The sequence below is a fragment of the Geospiza fortis genome, unplaced genomic scaffold (genome assembly GCF_000277835.1).
Source record: "Geospiza fortis unplaced genomic scaffold, GeoFor_1.0 scaffold185, whole genome shotgun sequence".
Classification (NCBI taxonomy): Eukaryota; Metazoa; Chordata; class Aves; order Passeriformes; family Thraupidae; genus Geospiza; species Geospiza fortis.
Window position 1 is genome coordinate 461,768 of NW_005054469.1, and position 17,569 is coordinate 479,336.

Below are 17,569 nucleotides of genomic sequence, written 5' to 3' on the forward strand. Positions count from 1 at the left end.
CCTTTTCCCTTCCTGTACTGTGCTGTGGGACACACAGCTGCAGCCAAATGGCACCATGAATGTTTTCTGGACCAGCTGGGGTCGTTGGACAGAAAATTCACTGCTGATACCTTCTCCATATAGACCAAGGTCATTACACTACTTATGCCTCCTGTTTGTTGACATTTTTCCTTAATGGCAGGGAAGCAGACAAAGCAGCTAGAAGAGGTTTAACCAAGAGCCAGGTGAACTGAGTTATCCAGTCAGGAAAGAAAAAAACACAACACAGAGTTGTGAAGTAACAATGATCTCAAATTATCTAAATCTAAGTGACTACATTTTGATCAGATTTGTAACTTATCAGGACCAAAAACTGCATTAGACACCAGAATACACAGAAAGAAGTCAGACACAGTCCATTCACAATTATATATAAATATTTTTAGCATTTTGCTCATTAAATACAACAAGATGATGCAAGCACTAGAATCATAAAAAAAAATCTGCTATAATACAGTTGGACTTATTAGCTCAGGTACAGAACTACATAAATACACCTACACAGCCTCCAGAAACAAATTTATGGCTGGAAACAATCTAGTTGCTTCCAAGTGGCAAGGAGCTGGAGCTGGTAAGACATCAGACCTAGGCTGGCTTCACACAAAGGCAGCTCAGTCTCCACGGGTAACTCACACTTCACTGGAAGCACTAACAAGCCCAGAACAGAGACAAGCTGAAGCCAGCCTAGATGTGGCATAAAGAAAAATTTAATAATTAAACCCAACCCAAAGTGGCTCCAGTGCAGCCTGCTGAGTCTCTCATCCCTGTGCATATGCTGAGTTTAGAGCACTGACTGCTGTGGGTACAACAGGGCACAAACACGTTGGCAGGTCTGGCACTGTGTGTTGCAGTGACTCACAGACTGGTTTCTAGTTCTTTTCATCATTTTAAACCCTAACATGGCAACCTCCTCAAAGAATCTCCCTCTCTGGCTGCTTGACACACAATTATATCCTTCCCCTTAAATGCACAGTGAGTTTCCACTGTTCTTCAAAGATTGTTAATACAGAATGGGAAAAAAATTATCCCTCTCATTTTCGAGATTAAAATAACCCTCAAAACCCCCCCACCCCTCCCCAAAAAACACTAACCAAAAAACAAAACAAAACAAAATAAAAATAAAAATAAAAATTAAAACAAAGCAAAACAAAACAAAAAACCAACAACCAAACACACTCTGGAACACCGTGGATGCATTAGACGATTAGATGTCAGAGAATCAATCAGCCCAGAGACCAGATTGCTGAAAAATTGTGTACACATGTCCCAAAATTCTGCTATGTTCAATCTTCACAAAAATACCTTGGCCTTCAGTTATGTGTCCCTGCTAATGGGAAGTGTCTCCTGATTAATGCAATTCAGCTAAACTGAGTTGTTTGAAGTGGGACACTTTGGCATTGAATCTACACACAACTGGCAGAACAGAAACACAAAAAATTCCTTGTACAGCAAACAGACTGAGTAAAATCCAGTTACAAATTAAGAGAAAAATGAAAGAGCCAAAATAATAGAACAATTACACAGCCGAGGGAAGTTGCTCTTGAGAGCACAAGGGAGAAAGTGTTTTCATTGAGACTGTCAAGCTCTCAAGTTAATGAGAGAGGTGTCCTGGTTAGGAGATAATCTTCAAGAGGCTCATGCAACACAGCAACCTCAGATCTGCTTACAGAAGGGTCTGTCTATTCATTTGCCTCATTGTACCCACACTATGAAGCTTCTGTCCACAATAGAACTGTGAGTTATCTACTATTTATTCCAAAGTGATGGATGAAGAACATGAAAAAAAAACCCACAAGATGCATTTTATCCATAGATCACAACATGGACATCACTTTTTTAAAACTGGGAAACTTTAATCACTATGAAGTTTTGCTGTAAAGAATAAAATTAGACAGGCATATGCTCTGGCAAAACCTGAGAAAGCTGTTTTTTTTTTTCTTGAAAAAACCTGTTAGTACCTTTAAAATATAACACGTAACACCTTTAAATGTAACTATATGAATAAGAAGCAGGGGTCTTAAAAGAGGAATCAAACAAATGAGACACAGAAATCAGAGTGAGCCTATGTATCTTCAGTGCATCAAGTAATAAAACCAGATGTTACTACTTCACAATTTTCAAGTATTTCCTAAATTGGAATAAAAGGGGAAAAAAAAAAAAAACAATGGCCATTTTTTAGCATGATGTATAATGTTATTTCCCCCCCAGGAGAATGACTTTATTGAAGAGTTCCCATAACATCAAGTCTGCTCCAAAAAAAATTCAGAGAGAGAAAACTTAATATGGGTTAAGAACAGCTGCAGCCCACATCCCCATCCAGGATCAACCACAAGGAAAGCAGCTTTGAAATTCTACTAACACATCACACATCTTTACATCCCCACAGACAAAGTCATTTCTTTTTGTCATATTTATGTCAACCTATAAGGCAACAAACTTACAGCCTGCTGCTGGCAGTGTATGTAAAAATCTTTCAGCACATCACTTGCTGGCAGTCTGCAGGGACAGATAACTAAGGAAAACAATTCCCCCATTTGCAAAAGATAAATATGTTACTGCAGTTTTTGATGTAGGAACATCTATTTTTGAAGAAGAAGAAAAAAAAAAAAAAACCCAAGCAGTGTGTCACATACTTTGACCAGATACAGGCTAAGAAAAAGAATTGCACTTTGTATTATCCAAACCAAATTTCTTGCAGTTTTAGCAGATCTGTATGTCTGTCTAGCCTCAAACTGGGGACACACTGTAGATGATACTAGGACTAGGCAAAAATTAATGTATACATTACTAGAGCAATCAAAACTGATTTATAACTCACAATATAAAGTTGTGGGTTCAAATTTATAGTTCCAGTCACTTTAGTCTAACCACCAGCATTAGCCAACTTCCAAAAAAGTTGTATTAACATGACTCAAGAGAGCAACTCCAGTGAAAGCTACTTAAACTCATTTCCAAATCATGCACACAAGTTGATGAAAATGTAAATTTTGTGTTTAACTATCTCCCATTATACTACATTTAACTGCAAGTGTTAATACACTTGGCATTTCTTTCACTGAATAGTACTACCAAGTACAACCAAACCAAGAGGGACTCCCACTAAGAATTTTCCAATTCTAGATGAAAGTCTCAAATACATTTGTTTTAGTAACTTTCCTGTAAACAGAGTTAAAATAATTTTATTATCCTTTCCTAGCTATGATGATGACTTCTTCAGTATCCTGAAGCTCATTATACTTCAGAGATGAATATTTTGCAATGACAGACAAATGCTTCCCTAAGATTTCACACATGAGTAACTCAAATGCAGACAACTAGCTGGAAAAATTTACTGGGTTAAATTAGAGCTTCACATTGAAGTAACTTTCATATAGTAAACAAATTACTTTCCTAACACAGTAATATTCTGCAAACACCATGTTGCCTACTTGTAACTCCTCTGCTGACAAAAAAACTCCTGTTGGAACTGCTGTTGTCCATGTTTGCAGGGCTAAGTACAATTAACTGCCTTCCTCTAGGATTGCTTCTGGCAAAGGCAAAAACACTTCTACAGAAAACAAAGTTTATAGAGACTATTTTGATAAATCATGCCTGACAAATCTTGTGACCTCCTACAATGAGGCTACAGCATTACTATGAGGGTGGTGAGATACTGGAACTGGTTGTCCAGGGAATTTCTGAATGTGCCATGCCTGGAAGTGTTCATGGCCAAGCTGGAAGGAGCTCTGAGCAACCAGTTCTAGCGGAAGGTGTTCCTGCCTATGGCAGGAACCTTAAGGTCTGATCTTTAAGGTCTCTCCCAACCCAAACCACATGAAGATCCTACAAAAAATAAACAGACAGATATTTTGATGCAAGTTTCTAGCCTCCTAGATTAAGGGGAGAGAATATACAGACTCCTAAAGGCTCCAGGCATCGATGTCAACAGACTCCTATGACAAGGGAAGGAAAGAAGAATGAGGCTTAATAGCCACAACACCTTTATTTTGTAAACAAACTACAAACCTAAACAAAAGTCTAAAAGATCCCAGAAAACCTGTCTTCAACCAGAAGCTTCTATTCCTGCCTGAAAACTACTTGAAGATCATCTACAAAATCACTTGAAGATCATATAGAAACACCAACACTGATTTTGAGAGACACATAGCTTGGATTATGCCACAATACAGTTTTAATGCAGTGTTTCTTTCAAAGTGCCAGGCAGACCAACAGTGAAACAGAGCTTCCCTTTTCTGTGGGTATTGAAATGTGCAATTTCTGATAATAATACACTTTTACCTCCAATCCAGATACTCCTCATTGATTACTACAAGAATTGCACAAGAACAGTTTGGGAATCTACAACCTTTTTTTTTTCATAGTCTCTTTTTCTTATGCTATCCTACTATAATTTAGCTGTTCTGGATGTATCAGTAGTTCCCTTGAGTTACCACTTCAGCAGTAATTTGCTAATTAGCCGATGCACAACTTCCATAACAACCATGTTACTAGGGGGAAGGAGGTGTTGTGATGTTTTTGTTTTTATTTTTTTAAGATTGTGAAAATCTTTAACTTTTAGGTATTATATTAGATACTATCTTACATTGCATACAATTCTGAAAAAAGGTAAATTTAAGGTATAATTTTTAAATGTTAATCTTTCTGTACCAAAGAGTAACTAACATTCAATTCACAGCTTATACAAACCTTAACTTGCTACAGACTTGCATCTTTCATTTGAGCTTCATGCAAGAAAATAAGGATTAAATCACTGTGTTTTTTCTTCAGCATAGTGACTTCTCAAGAAGATTTCTAATGCTTGAAATAACCACAACAAGAGGAGAAAGACCCCAGCACAATAGAAGCTGAACATCCCATCCAATGCGTGCTCTGCATCTTATAATGCTCCTCCGATGGAACCAAGATGGCAAAGGAAAGGAGCAGCATGTCAGAGAGAAATTGTTTTTCTGCTCCTTTTGATGGGAGATGCTTTCAAGTCAGGAAATTAGAAACAGGTGTGCCAGAGGGCACACACTCACACACACACACACACACACACACACATCCATGCAGCACACTGAAAAACACGCGTTTCCAATTTTCAGACATGAAAGAGGCTCCTGTGGAATGGAAGGAGAAATGAAAATCGAGTTTGCTTTCTGTGAGCCACAAGCAGAGAGCTTGTGGAGCTTTGACAGGCTGCAGGAGCCTGTCTAGCTCTGAAACACACCGTACCTCAACAAAAAGTGTTGGAACTTGTTTCAAAGGAGTACAGAATGGAAACTTGCATTACTCATGTACAGTCAAGAATGGAAAAATTCATCTAGTTTATTCCACTGCCAAAATATGACTCTTTGCTTTACAGAAGCTGAAGACAGAAGTTCCAGGTTATCTGTATTTTATCATCTATTCTATGCAGCAGAGTCTGAACCTGGCCCTGTTGTTTCTGTCCTGTTAAGCTTTGATGTTATTTCCAGTTCAATAGTAGTCCCTAAAGTATCAGCTAACAAGTTAAAGAACTCCTATTTCTGCTCTATTTCCTGGATAACTTCTAGTAATGCCTAATGGAAACACTGTGAAACCTGTATTTCAGTAAGCTCTGCTCATCATTTCCAGCATCTCTAGAAAGATCTGAGTAAAACCTTGCACGGCAGTGATTTTACAAAAACAAAATACAGTACAATAAAAATATTTAGTTGGCAAGACACTGATACAGGTAGATACATATTGAAAAAAAAATTAATGCATAATTCTCAAAAGACAAAATGCTGCAGTCTAGCAGAATGCACTACATAGAATGTAATACATTAATACTACAGTATTATATTAAAGTAACATAATTTTAGGGGTTTCTTTCCTATCAGCTGCTGTATCTTGTCTTCATACTAGCAGGGGAAATTTTAAAATTACTGACCTACTGCCAGAAAAAACACCTGCAGACAAAGTCCTGTCCAATTCCTAAAGCATTGATCCTAGAGGGCTCAATGGAGCACATACCTGCTGCAGACAGAATATCCTTAAATGATTTAACTACTAAGAAAATGCAATGGAAATCTTCCAAAAGGTTGAAACTTCAGTAAAGTTGGGCAGGTTTCAAAGATAACAAAAGAAATTCAACATGCAGACACACTCATGTCTAAAGCACCTTCCCTAAGGAAAGGTAGGAAAACACATCTCTACGTTTTTAATATAGAAAAAATAAACGAAAAGCACTCCAAAAAACAACTCATTCAGCTTTTCTACAATTTTACAGATAAGAAAAAAAATGGTTAGAGAAATAAGGATTCATTCATTTGGCACTGTAAGTTCTAAATAGTAAATGACAGATATTTTATTTTAAAAGCTTTTTGTTTGAGTTACTACAAACAAAAATAATTTCAGACGTATCTCCAAGAGAAGTCAGAATGAAGAAAAAGCACAGGTCCCTTAAAGAGGATGTACTTTTTACATTCTTCATTACATTTAATACATTTTTAAAGATTCATCTGAGTTAAGCTGTAAAGAAAGAAGCAAACACTTTTGCCCAGGCCTTCCTCAGAAGTTTTGCTGTTACGATCTCTGTAAAAACCCTACCCCTCTCTAAACTACACCTCTTCTGTCATATAAAACTTACAGCGAAGAAAGTATGACACCAGCTTATGTGTTTGCTAACTAAAGGTATAAAATCACTTTCAAATCCCAGAGAAGTGTTAAAGATATAGAAAAGGAGTTCAGTCTTAAGTGCTTAAGTGTTTAAGATATAGAAAGGGAGTCAGCCACCATCTTCACTTTCCACCCTTGCACCTATTCCAAGGCACTGGCACAAGGCTCAGCAGCAGGGACAGGACCAAGTGTCCAGAGCAGAAGCTGGTGCTGCACAGCTGCTGGTCCTGGTTCCAAAAGTGCTGCTCAGCAAGCACTGAGCCTTCTGCAGGAAGCTACAACTTCCACAAGCCTGTGCACCTTCAAGCCTCATAGATATTATAACATCAAGTCCAATTAGAATTCCAATAAGCCCTCTGATTATTGTATCCATCCAGTTCTGCTTCCCAGTAAGCCTTCCGAAGGCAATTCAAACAAGCATTCTGATCATTGTGAGGACAAACCCCTCAGCTGTGAACACTGCAGAACTGTGTTTAATTGATTAGCTTCTCCATGCTACCATCACCACAAATCATTTCTGCCTTGGGCTTCCTCTCTCTTCCCCAGACCTTGGTGGTGCTGAGTTAGCTCACACAGCACATGCTACAGCACTGAATCCTCCCAGCTGCATCTGGACACACAGGCTGGATGAACTCTTGGCAGAAACATCATTTCATAGGTAAATACTGATCTTTCTGCAGATAGAGCTCCCCTTCCTCCACCCTATCCTCTTGTTCACAGTAACAATGACATAACTCTTCTCCATTTGCTTCAGCTGTGATGCATTAAATTACCTCTTATTCCCCGAATCTTACAGGACCAGACTGATTTTGAGAGATAATACAAGTGTCTACAAAGAGATTAATTGTAGCATAATATCTATCCCACACAGTGTAGCTCAAACAATCTGTACAGGATAAAAGATTTGCATGTGAAATTCCTCTGGGCATTGGGAGCATGGACTCAGAAGGACTGGCCAGACAGACAATGCTGCACTTGTGTGTTATGTAAGGGCTAACAAGACATGCAAGTTTGAAGCAAGCTTTATCATCACATTATAAATGTAATTCACTGGCACAAGCTGCTCAGAGAAACTGTGGATGCCCCATTGCTGGAAGTGTTCAAGGCCAGGCTGGATGGAGCTCTGAGCAGCCTGGTGTAGAGGAGAAGGTATCCCTGCCCAGGGCAGAGGGGTTCCCTCCATTAAGGTCCTTCCAACCCAAACTATTCCATGATTCTACAAAACAGCACTGGCCAGGTATTCATTCACAGGTTCCTAACACAGCCACTACTGTCCTCAACAGAAAGGAATCACAAAGCCAAAGTTATGCACCACAAGACAATTTATGGGCATTAAAGCTCCCCTGAAAAGCATTTACTCTGCAGATTTGCACATCTCTGTGGTTTGTTTGCAAAAGGACTTTTCAAGCAGAAACCTACAGACCAGTGGCTGCCATAAGGAGCCCAAAATGCTGGCTGAGGGCATAACTCAACAAATAATTTAACAACCACAGCCCATCTCTGCACAGGTGTCATTCCTATTCCATCCTATTCCACATTGTCTGCAAAAGCAGCCATAAGACACACAATGGACTGCAAAGAATGACAGATGTGAACACACTTTGAGCAGGAAAAGGTGGGGCAAGGAAAAGTGAATATATTAATTCCTTTATTGATGTCAATTTCAAAAACAAGAGAAACCTCCTTGAGCAGGGGGCTGGACTAGACATTCAGAGGTTCCTTTCAAACTAAACAATTCTGTGATTCTTCAAAACACAAAGTGTGCTATTTAACCTTCATGGAATGATGCATTATGTGTACAAATGGATATCCAACACAGCTTTTAAAGTATTGTGATCTAATCTCTAAAATGCCTTTATGAGAACAGAGGCCACTGCTTTTGTCATGAGACCTTAACAGTTTTCTAGGATCTTGGTGAATTCACCAACACAAGAAACTGGCAAGGAAGTTTACACAGAATAAACACAGTTTGCACATGTGCCCCTAAACCACTGCTGTTTTCTCTATCTGATTTTCATTCCATTCAAGAAAAGATTCTGTGCAGGAGAGAAGAGCAAGACATCACTAGGAGACTTCTCCCAGACAGAATCCTCAACTACACCTCATAAATAAATCTGGTATTCCCAGAAAACTGACATTCCTTGTACCTTCTCCACAAAACACAGCTCTGGCTCAGCCCTGAAACCAAATTATGTTTGTTAGCATCCTTAATTTTTCTGAATGATTTCAACATATGTCAAGCTTCTACTCCTTCTCCAGGATCATAAATTAAGTTGTATTTTAAATCTCCCTAGGATAACCTATGTGCCTTTCTTGTATCAAATAGTCCCTTCAAATAAATTTGAGTAAAAGCTGGAGATTTTGCAGCTTTGTGGCACAGAATTTCAGCATTTTGTAAATAATGCAAGACCTTCTATCTTCAGAAATGCAATATTAAAGGTTTGCTGGCTTCAATGGCTGGTACCTAGACACAACACACACCCATCCTTTGTATGCTTTCTATTTCCTGCTCTTGTTAAGATGAAAGAAATGCAAGACATCATTTTCAGTCTCTACACTTCTACTCAAAAATTCCACTTGGGTTTAATTTTCAAAGTGTCCTGCATTAGCTGTTGCTGTAATTTTATATTAATCTTTATATTTATTGTTAAGGTTCTGCATATCCAAAGAGAATTAGTATTTCTCAATTTCTCTCCCAGGAAAGATACAGCCTGCCTCTTACACCAGCAGTATTGCTTTTGGCACAGTTAGTGAATGAATATTCACCATCATCACAGATATTCCAACTGAATAGGAAATTCAGTGTCACACTTGGTATTATTTTGAATGAGAAGAATATGCACAAAGACTTTGATTCTTATTATGCTCAGGAAAAAACAGGACATTTTTTCTTAAAGTACAGCCAAAAAATGGACTATTGCTTCTCCTGTGGCTGGGTTTTGTTCACAAATGTTTTCCCTCCAAATAATACCCATCTTCCTGTGTTTACATTCATATACCAGGAAAAAACACCCCCTAAAGAGTTCCAAGCAGCCTTACAAAGTGTTCTGGCCTCTTTTTGTGGGGAGGTGGTGGGGGTGCTTAAAGGGGAGCCTGTTTTGTTTGTGTCTGTGTGCACACATGCATGGAAAAGCTTTTAAACACCACAGATTTGGCTTCTACTACATTGATCCAAAACCTAGTTTAGCTGCTAATTATATTTTTATTAAATAAAGGTCATGTTCATCTCATTTAACAAGCTTTTACCCCATCTCCACCATCATTCCTGCACAGAATGGCCCTTGCACTGTTACTGCCCAGGTATCTTGGGTGTGCCCCCAACAGAACTGCAACATTCTTTGAATTTCTTGAATTTTAATACTGCTTTGGAGATACTTAAATTCCTGTAATGTTTATCCTTCAGCTGCCAATAAAGTCTCGTAACTATTTTTTCCCCAACCAAAATATTAATTTTAATATAATTCAGAGTTTATACATCAAAATGCCTCAAAAAGATGATGGGAAAAAAAATCAGAAAGGCTTTACTTGTTTACACAGAAACTGAATTTTAGACTGAGAGTTGCAGAATAAACCTTGGATTTAGGGCCCCTTAAACTCCCAGCCATTCCCAGTTTCCCCATCTCCCCCACTGTGTTTTTAGGAAGTCTCCATGTTTTGATTTCAGTTGCCCCAGGCCCTGTTAAGCTATAACCATAAAATACGAGTTTTTACAATATGCTGTATTTTGTAAACCTTGAAGCAACTTTTGAAAAGCCAAAAAAAAAACCCAAAAAAACCCCAAACCACCAAAGACACTGTGTTCAAACAACATGGTCAAGTGACTGTTAGAGGTATGAAACTACCGTGCAAAAAGTTGAAGTCATGCCCAAACAAGAACAGAACCACCACCTTTGGCACACTCAGCATAAAAACATGATAAAAATAGCCAAAAATATTTAAGAAACAACTTGCTAAAAGGCATAAAAGCTAATACCAAATCCTTCCTGAAGAGGCAAAAGCAGGAAGCCTCCCAGCAGCTACAGGGCCAATAGAAGATCCAATATTCCTTCAAATAATACACAAGCATTGAAAAAAAGCTACAGGAACTTGGGATTACTTTTAAGTACTTGTGTGGTGACATCTTCCCCCAGCCTGCTTTTTTTTTAATGAGGCAGGTACTTAAAGACACTGAAGTTTCACTTGGAAGATTTTAGAACAAAATTAATAAAAATTGAAGAATAAAGCCTGCTGTATTATTAACTGTGGCATTTAAACTAAAACTTCCTTTTCCAAGGAAGTTTCTACAAAGGTAATCACAGAATAAAACTATTCCCAGCAAAACTAAAATATCTGGTCTCCTAAGAACAAAAAGAAATGAGAAATCTTGAGAAGTCATCCTGACCTATTAGAACAAATATATCTCCAGTTTATAAAGTCCCAATACCACAAATTTCCAGAAGCCTGGATAATGCAGTGGAGGTGCTTTTCCCAGTCCTGTACTTTGCCCTGGACAACTGCAAACAGCCTCTACCTGAGACAGGCCACCAAACTGTCTGGAGCTCAGGTTCAACCCAATGCGTCCATTCCATGTGGATTTCAGTGCGCAGGAGTTTGTACTCTGCCTGCTCTGAATTACTATCCCAAACTCTACTTTCCCCCCACCCCAGGTTTTCCCTAACCTGTTCAATCTCTAGTTGATCATCACTTCCAAGACCCAAAGGCATGAACAATTTCTTAAGTATGGAGTGCAAGGAGTTTACAAAACCTGACCTTCCGAATTGCTTGATGCCAATGAATATCCCTTCTCGTGACTGAATATAGAGCCTGATATAACAAACTCTCAAGGCTTATATTTCTATTCTCAGTGATCACTAAAAAGAAGTTTAAAAGTGTAAACCAGCACAAAAGAGAAACCTTTTATTTCCCAAAGAATTATTCAGCTAAAATTATTTGATTTAACACACACTAATACCAAATAATTTTGAGGATACTTTTGATTAAGCTTGTGGGGAATTAGAGCTTAACTTTTTATTCAAGATTTTATTTTCATTCCAAATATGATTTGATGAGTCAGCTATTCTCTGAAGTCATGTAACAATAAACATTAAACATTACTCAATGCCCACAGAAACCACTATCTAATTTTATTCTTTTTTTTCTTCTCCCCACAAAACGGAAAAAATTCCCTGTAGAAACTATTAGATTTGTGCCAAATCCATGACTCAAAGAAAAATTAAAATAAATAGACACGTGAAATTAAAACAACAAAATGCTATATTGTGAAAACCACAGAAATTTAAACTGATTGTAGGTTTCTCTTATGTACATCTTTTAAATACATTTACGTACAGGTGTAAATGTCTGAATGTAAAATGAAACATAAAACGAAGGTGCATGTACACAGTTTTTATTTACACATAACATGCAAATTGCATTTGTTGCTGATTTAAAAAAAAATGTTAAGACAAAACCTGTTTGGAAACCTCCAAGAGGGGGGTAAAATCACTATTACAAATACAAAAAATAGTCTGGGTTTAATTACTTAAAGGGACAGTGGTGATATTCTGTTAAGAAGCACTGTTCATCTTGGAGCTTTCTAAACCAAGGTATCTTCTAGAATTCAGACAGTACATTTATTTTCTAAATATTTAACAATGATATAAATGCATTATTTTCTTCCTTGGCCATGGCAGTTTCACCTGAATATTTGCAGATGTTCATGCCCCCGTTCCCACGTCTTGTTGAGATCCAGCCAAGCTGCAAGTTTCATTCTTTCAACTTTTCCTACAACTTAATTTTCCATCCCTTTACTCCTTAATTAAATTCACGGTTCACATCGTTGGATGTTCATATTTTAAACAAGAGTCAGGCATCAATACATTTTAGAACTGCACTAAACATAAAGTACATTATAAAATAAAACATTATGAGCTTCTGAAATGGAAAAAAGAATGGTATTGATTACAGAGGAGTTCTCACTTCCTGTAAACATTTCTATCTCACTCTCTCTCACAGACATACACATACTTTAAAGGAAAACCAGAAACAAGAGTTTAATTAAACACCACTAGTCTGAATTTCAAATCCATGAATGAACAGATGGCCACACTTCACAATCCAGCAGCAGGCCACTCCAATTAACTGGGGCTGGGATCAGGGTAATGTCATGGAAGCCAGAAGTTTTGAACCAAAAAAAATCCATATATGTGTATTTGTGACAGTTATAAATAGTATAACACTGAAGTATTTAGGATTATACAAAAGTGGTACCAGCAAAAACAGAGGAGGCTAATATTTCAGGCCATCACTAAATCTAATCATCTCCTGTGAAGGCACCAGGATGATTGCCAGTGCTCACATGGACTTCAAATCCAGCTGACTTTGCAAAGAACAGCTTTAAAGAAGTAAATAAAGTTGTCCACTTCAGCTCTTCCACAAACAATCTCTAATATTGGACTTGTGCTCACTAATTAATTAAAACATGGTCCCAAACACTTGAACAGATTTGGTTACGTCACTAAGCATTTATTAAACTAAAATCAATATGGTGTCCCTTGAGTAAAAATGTCTTCTGACACTCCTGGGTTCAGTAAAACCATCCCCTGAATAAGAATCAAAAAAGACATCTGCTTTCACTGACATCAAACTTAAGGGTGACCATCTACACCAATTTTCAACAGTGCAAGGCAGACATGAATACAGACAAAATAAAAGCAATACAGGATATTCCTGATGCTCTTCAGCCTCTATCAAATTTTAACTCTGCAATCTGTCACCTTGCTCTCCCCACTATTTCTGTAGCAGAACTCCAGCTCTGCACTGCCCGTGGGATACAGCTGGCATCACCTAAATCTGAATTCTGCAGGTTTTCTTCACCTCTCCCTACACTGGATGCTGATAACTCTGACCCCTGAGCAGTGAGCAATACCATAAATTTTGCAACCTGACAGAAGCACTTATGAAAAAGAGTTACAAGTAGTTTTTCTGATTGAGGCTGTTCATAAAACAAGTGGGAGGAACAAAAAAGTAAAGGCAACTCCTACATAACTTCACCTTAAGACTTTAGTGTTCTGCAAGGCATCAAATAAACACAGTATTTTTGTGTATCAAGGACCCTGAGCCTTCCAAAGAGAACAGAAGCTCTCCCAATTCTTACATCACTTTCACAATTGCTGAATAAATATTTCCTGATACATTTATTCCAGTATTTTGGTTTTGCCTTTTCCCTTTCCTTTCAGAAGGAAAAGAGAGATCAAGAAAAAATTCACTTAAATACTCATCTGAAATAGTAATTAAATATTTTTGAGGAAAAAATGCTGCATGTAGCATTTCTGTATCAAAGGACCCTCTGAATTTCTCAGTCCTTTACACAAGGCTTCCATTCCCAGAGGTATTCTGCATTTAATACAATACTGGGCTAATAAGCACTTCTTCACAGGAGGACAGGTTCCCTAATACTTAACAAATACAACACATCCTTTCAGTGCAATACAAAACAGGATAAAAATTCCCATGGTTGCTAATTAACTAAAAAGAGCAATATAAGCAACCAAGAAGATATCAAATAATGGATTTAAATACAATACTGACAGTAATAAATGATTCAAATTAAATGAAACAAATAAATAAATGATACAAATTTAGAATATAGTCTGGAAATTATTTGGCATTTTAAATTTACAAACTAATTACAGAGGAAGATAGCAACTTCATTAAATATTTATAAAAGTAGTAAATACCTGAAGTACTCACAGCAGTGGAATAAGGATTATGAGCTCCTGTATTTTCAGCCCAGCAGCCACAACCATAAAGAGCTGCCTAAGGAAAGAAGCACATTGTTCATAAATTTGAAGTGTGTGAGATTTTTGCTTTACTCCCTTTCCTTAAAAAAAATGTAAATACAAAAACAACCTCAAACCAACAATAATAACAAAAAAAAAAGAAACCCAAGAAAAATCCAAGTATTAGTACCAAAGATGAACAAGAATATCATAACCATATTGTAAATCCACTCCATTCTGCTACATCCTTTTACTATTCTTGAGATCTGAGTGTCATAGACATAGAATTCTAGCCTAGCTTAACAGAAAATGAGGGTAAAGATATAACGCTGCTCATATAAAGTCTCTTTCACTCTGCCATTCAAAAAACAAACAAACAAAAAATCTTAACTACATTTCAAAAGAGAACTGCTTTTTGGACAGTGGAAAATGTCAACCAAAAATACAGCTGTACAGCAATGGAGTACAAAATTTCTGCTGCACCTCAAAATCCCCTAACAACAATAAGGTGATACATCATAAATTTATTATTATTATAACATTATTATTATTATTATATCATTAATAATAAATAGAACTATACATAATTTATAATCATAATTATATAGAACACATCATAAATACCTGATATGTTCTTTTACTACTTTTGTCACTTTCTCCAATTCACAAGATCATTTAAAAGTTAATTAGGACAGCTTCCCTAAATATTGAGAGAAATCTTATTTCAAGACTCTAAGCATTTAAGAGACCATTTAAGCCCAAGAAATTAACTTAGTGATATCTCTGTCAAAAGGTAACTAACTACAGAACATCTTCCCTATCACTGCTCTATTACACTCATGGAGGACACTAAAAACACTTGCACATCAATGCAGTGAAAATGCCTTCAGCATTTAACAGGAAGGAAGGGAGAACAGAAATTTGCTGTCACAGCTCTTGCTTTACACCACATCTGCTTGTGACACTGAACAATCATTCCCAACCAAAAAAAAATAAATAAACAATGTACAATGATCACCTGACCAACTCTTCCAGGGTGCTTCAGTGCTAAACCTCCACTGGAGACAGCAGCAGCCACATTTCCTTCTTGGTCAACAACAACTGCACCAACTGTATCCAAGGTTCCTGAGTCATTCTCCTGCAGGACACAAAACCAGAAAAAAAATCCTAGCAAAAATAGTATATTAAAGTCAGATCATACTCCTCAGGAGTGCAAGAGAGAGCCTGGCAACCAAATGGATTTGTTATCATGCACTTGTACCCACTGCCATAAATCTTCCAAAAATGCTGCTCTGCCTCAGACAGGACCTTAATAAAACTCCAGTAGCAAGAAGGTAATAAACATCTCAGAACTAATCCAGTGCTTAGATCACCTGCTTTTACTCACAGGAGTGCCAGAAGTCATTTTTTCTTAGTGGTTGCCACTTGTCCACTAAGAAATGATTCAACAACGGATGCCACATCAAAAGGCCTTTCCTAAAAGGCCTGAAAAAGCATTTTCAGAGGCTCTGATCTTTGAAGACGTGTGATTTTAAAAAAATGAAATTAAAAAAAAAATCAAAACAACATCAACCACCCCCCCCCCCCCCAAAAAAAAACCATAACCAACAAAGCACCATCAAAAAAGAAACACCCAAGCAGCTCTTTACCATGTAAAGAGAAAATATTGATATTCTGAGCAAGACAATAAATAGAAGAAGCCTCAAGCAAAAAAATCTCCCCTAGGACAGATTCTTTCTGCCAGACTTGTTCTCAGCTCAGGAACCTTTGGTGAGTAAAGCAATTTTACCCTTTTTTCCTGTAACTAGAAAAGTTACTTCCATGACTTCTGAGGTAGATTTACTCCCCCCAGGAGCAGGGGTTTTCCTTTACATCCTTCCCCCATCCCTTAATGCACCACACTAAGTGCCTCTTAAAAAGGAACAGTTTTCCCCTCCCTGCCCAGGCTTGGCCCAGATTCCCCTCTCTGCAGAACCCAGGGCAAGGCACTCACACCTCATGCTCCACCACACACACAGCATGCAGTGTACAGAAAATAAACCAAATAAACAGAATTGATCCATCATCCATCTAGTACTCCAGAGATGCACACTGGTGCTGCACAAGCCTCAAGCCTCTTACATAGACTTCTCCAGTGAAATAATACCAAAGGTTATTAAGTTTTTCATATAAATATGAATTTTCTGGACTAGAATTCAGAAAAAGAAAAAAACAAACCACCTAACTATTCAACTTCAAATTATCAAGCTCCCATCATCAATTAAAATTCCCTTGGGCATACTGTGTCAGTTCTCAAGCATGGTTTCTAGTACTGCAATGCTGATGATACTCTGGCCACACTTAATTTAAGAGAAAACACTTGGGTTAATTCTGTGTCATTCTGAAAAAGAAAAATATGCAGTACAGTCAGTCTCAAAAGGAAAAATATGCTACCATGTTCTACAGTACTTCTCAAGCAACTGGAATTCCTAGGCAGGAGTTTCATCCTTGGATTTCACCCAGAGAAAAAGGAAGTTTCTTCTCTGCTCCTACACCTGGATCTTCCCTGGCAAGTTCTGCACTCAGATGCTGGCACTGACCACACTCAATATTAAAACAAATTAATGTCCCAACAATAAAGCAGAGTAACTGCTTAAAGACAGACAGGGGTGAGAAGTTAGAGATCCAGAGTTTCAGCTGGTACTGGGAAGAAGGGTAAGTTGAAAACCAGAGGAAGGAAGGATCAGGGAGGGTAGGAAAAGTAGAAATAAAAGGAGTTTTGATGATGGGAGCAAAGGGGATAAGAAAAGAGCCAGTGCCCTTCCAATTTCTAAAGATGAAGGAAAATTAAGGAACCCTTTTTTAACATCTCATGTGCAAATGTATTTTCCAACTCCCAGGACTTCCAGACACAGCCTGAGCTAAAACAAACCCAGTTCAAACAACACCACTGAGGGGATTGAAAAGACCTTAAGCAGCAGAGCAGGCTGCTCATGGGATGTGCAGATTCCCATCTTTGGAGGTTTCCAAGACCAGCCCAAATAAAGCTCTTCCCAACATGAATTCTCTCATGATTTCTCTGTACAGGAGAACTACCATGATACAGGTGCTATCTATCCCCCTGCCCTCTTTTATCAAAGAATTTGATAATAATATACATAAAATTGATT

General features: G+C 37.7%; 1 protein-coding gene across 5 annotated transcripts in view; it reads right to left on the reverse strand.

The window, feature by feature from the left end:
- Window positions 1-17,569, reverse strand: part of TASP1 (taspase 1) — a 76,080-nt gene that overhangs the window by 25,371 nt on the left and 33,140 nt on the right. For all 5 annotated transcript variants that reach the window (XR_004082460.1, XM_005428045.2, XM_005428043.2 and 2 more), the window contains 2 exons: window positions 15,439-15,558; window positions 14,379-14,457 (listed from right to left, as the gene is read on the reverse strand). Coding sequence is in view for 4 of the 5 variants with exons in the window: in XM_005428045.2 (XP_005428102.1) it covers window positions 14,379-14,457; window positions 15,439-15,558 (199 nt within the window). In the remaining variant the exon portion in view is untranslated. The remainder of the gene's footprint in view (window positions 1-14,378; window positions 14,458-15,438; window positions 15,559-17,569) is intronic.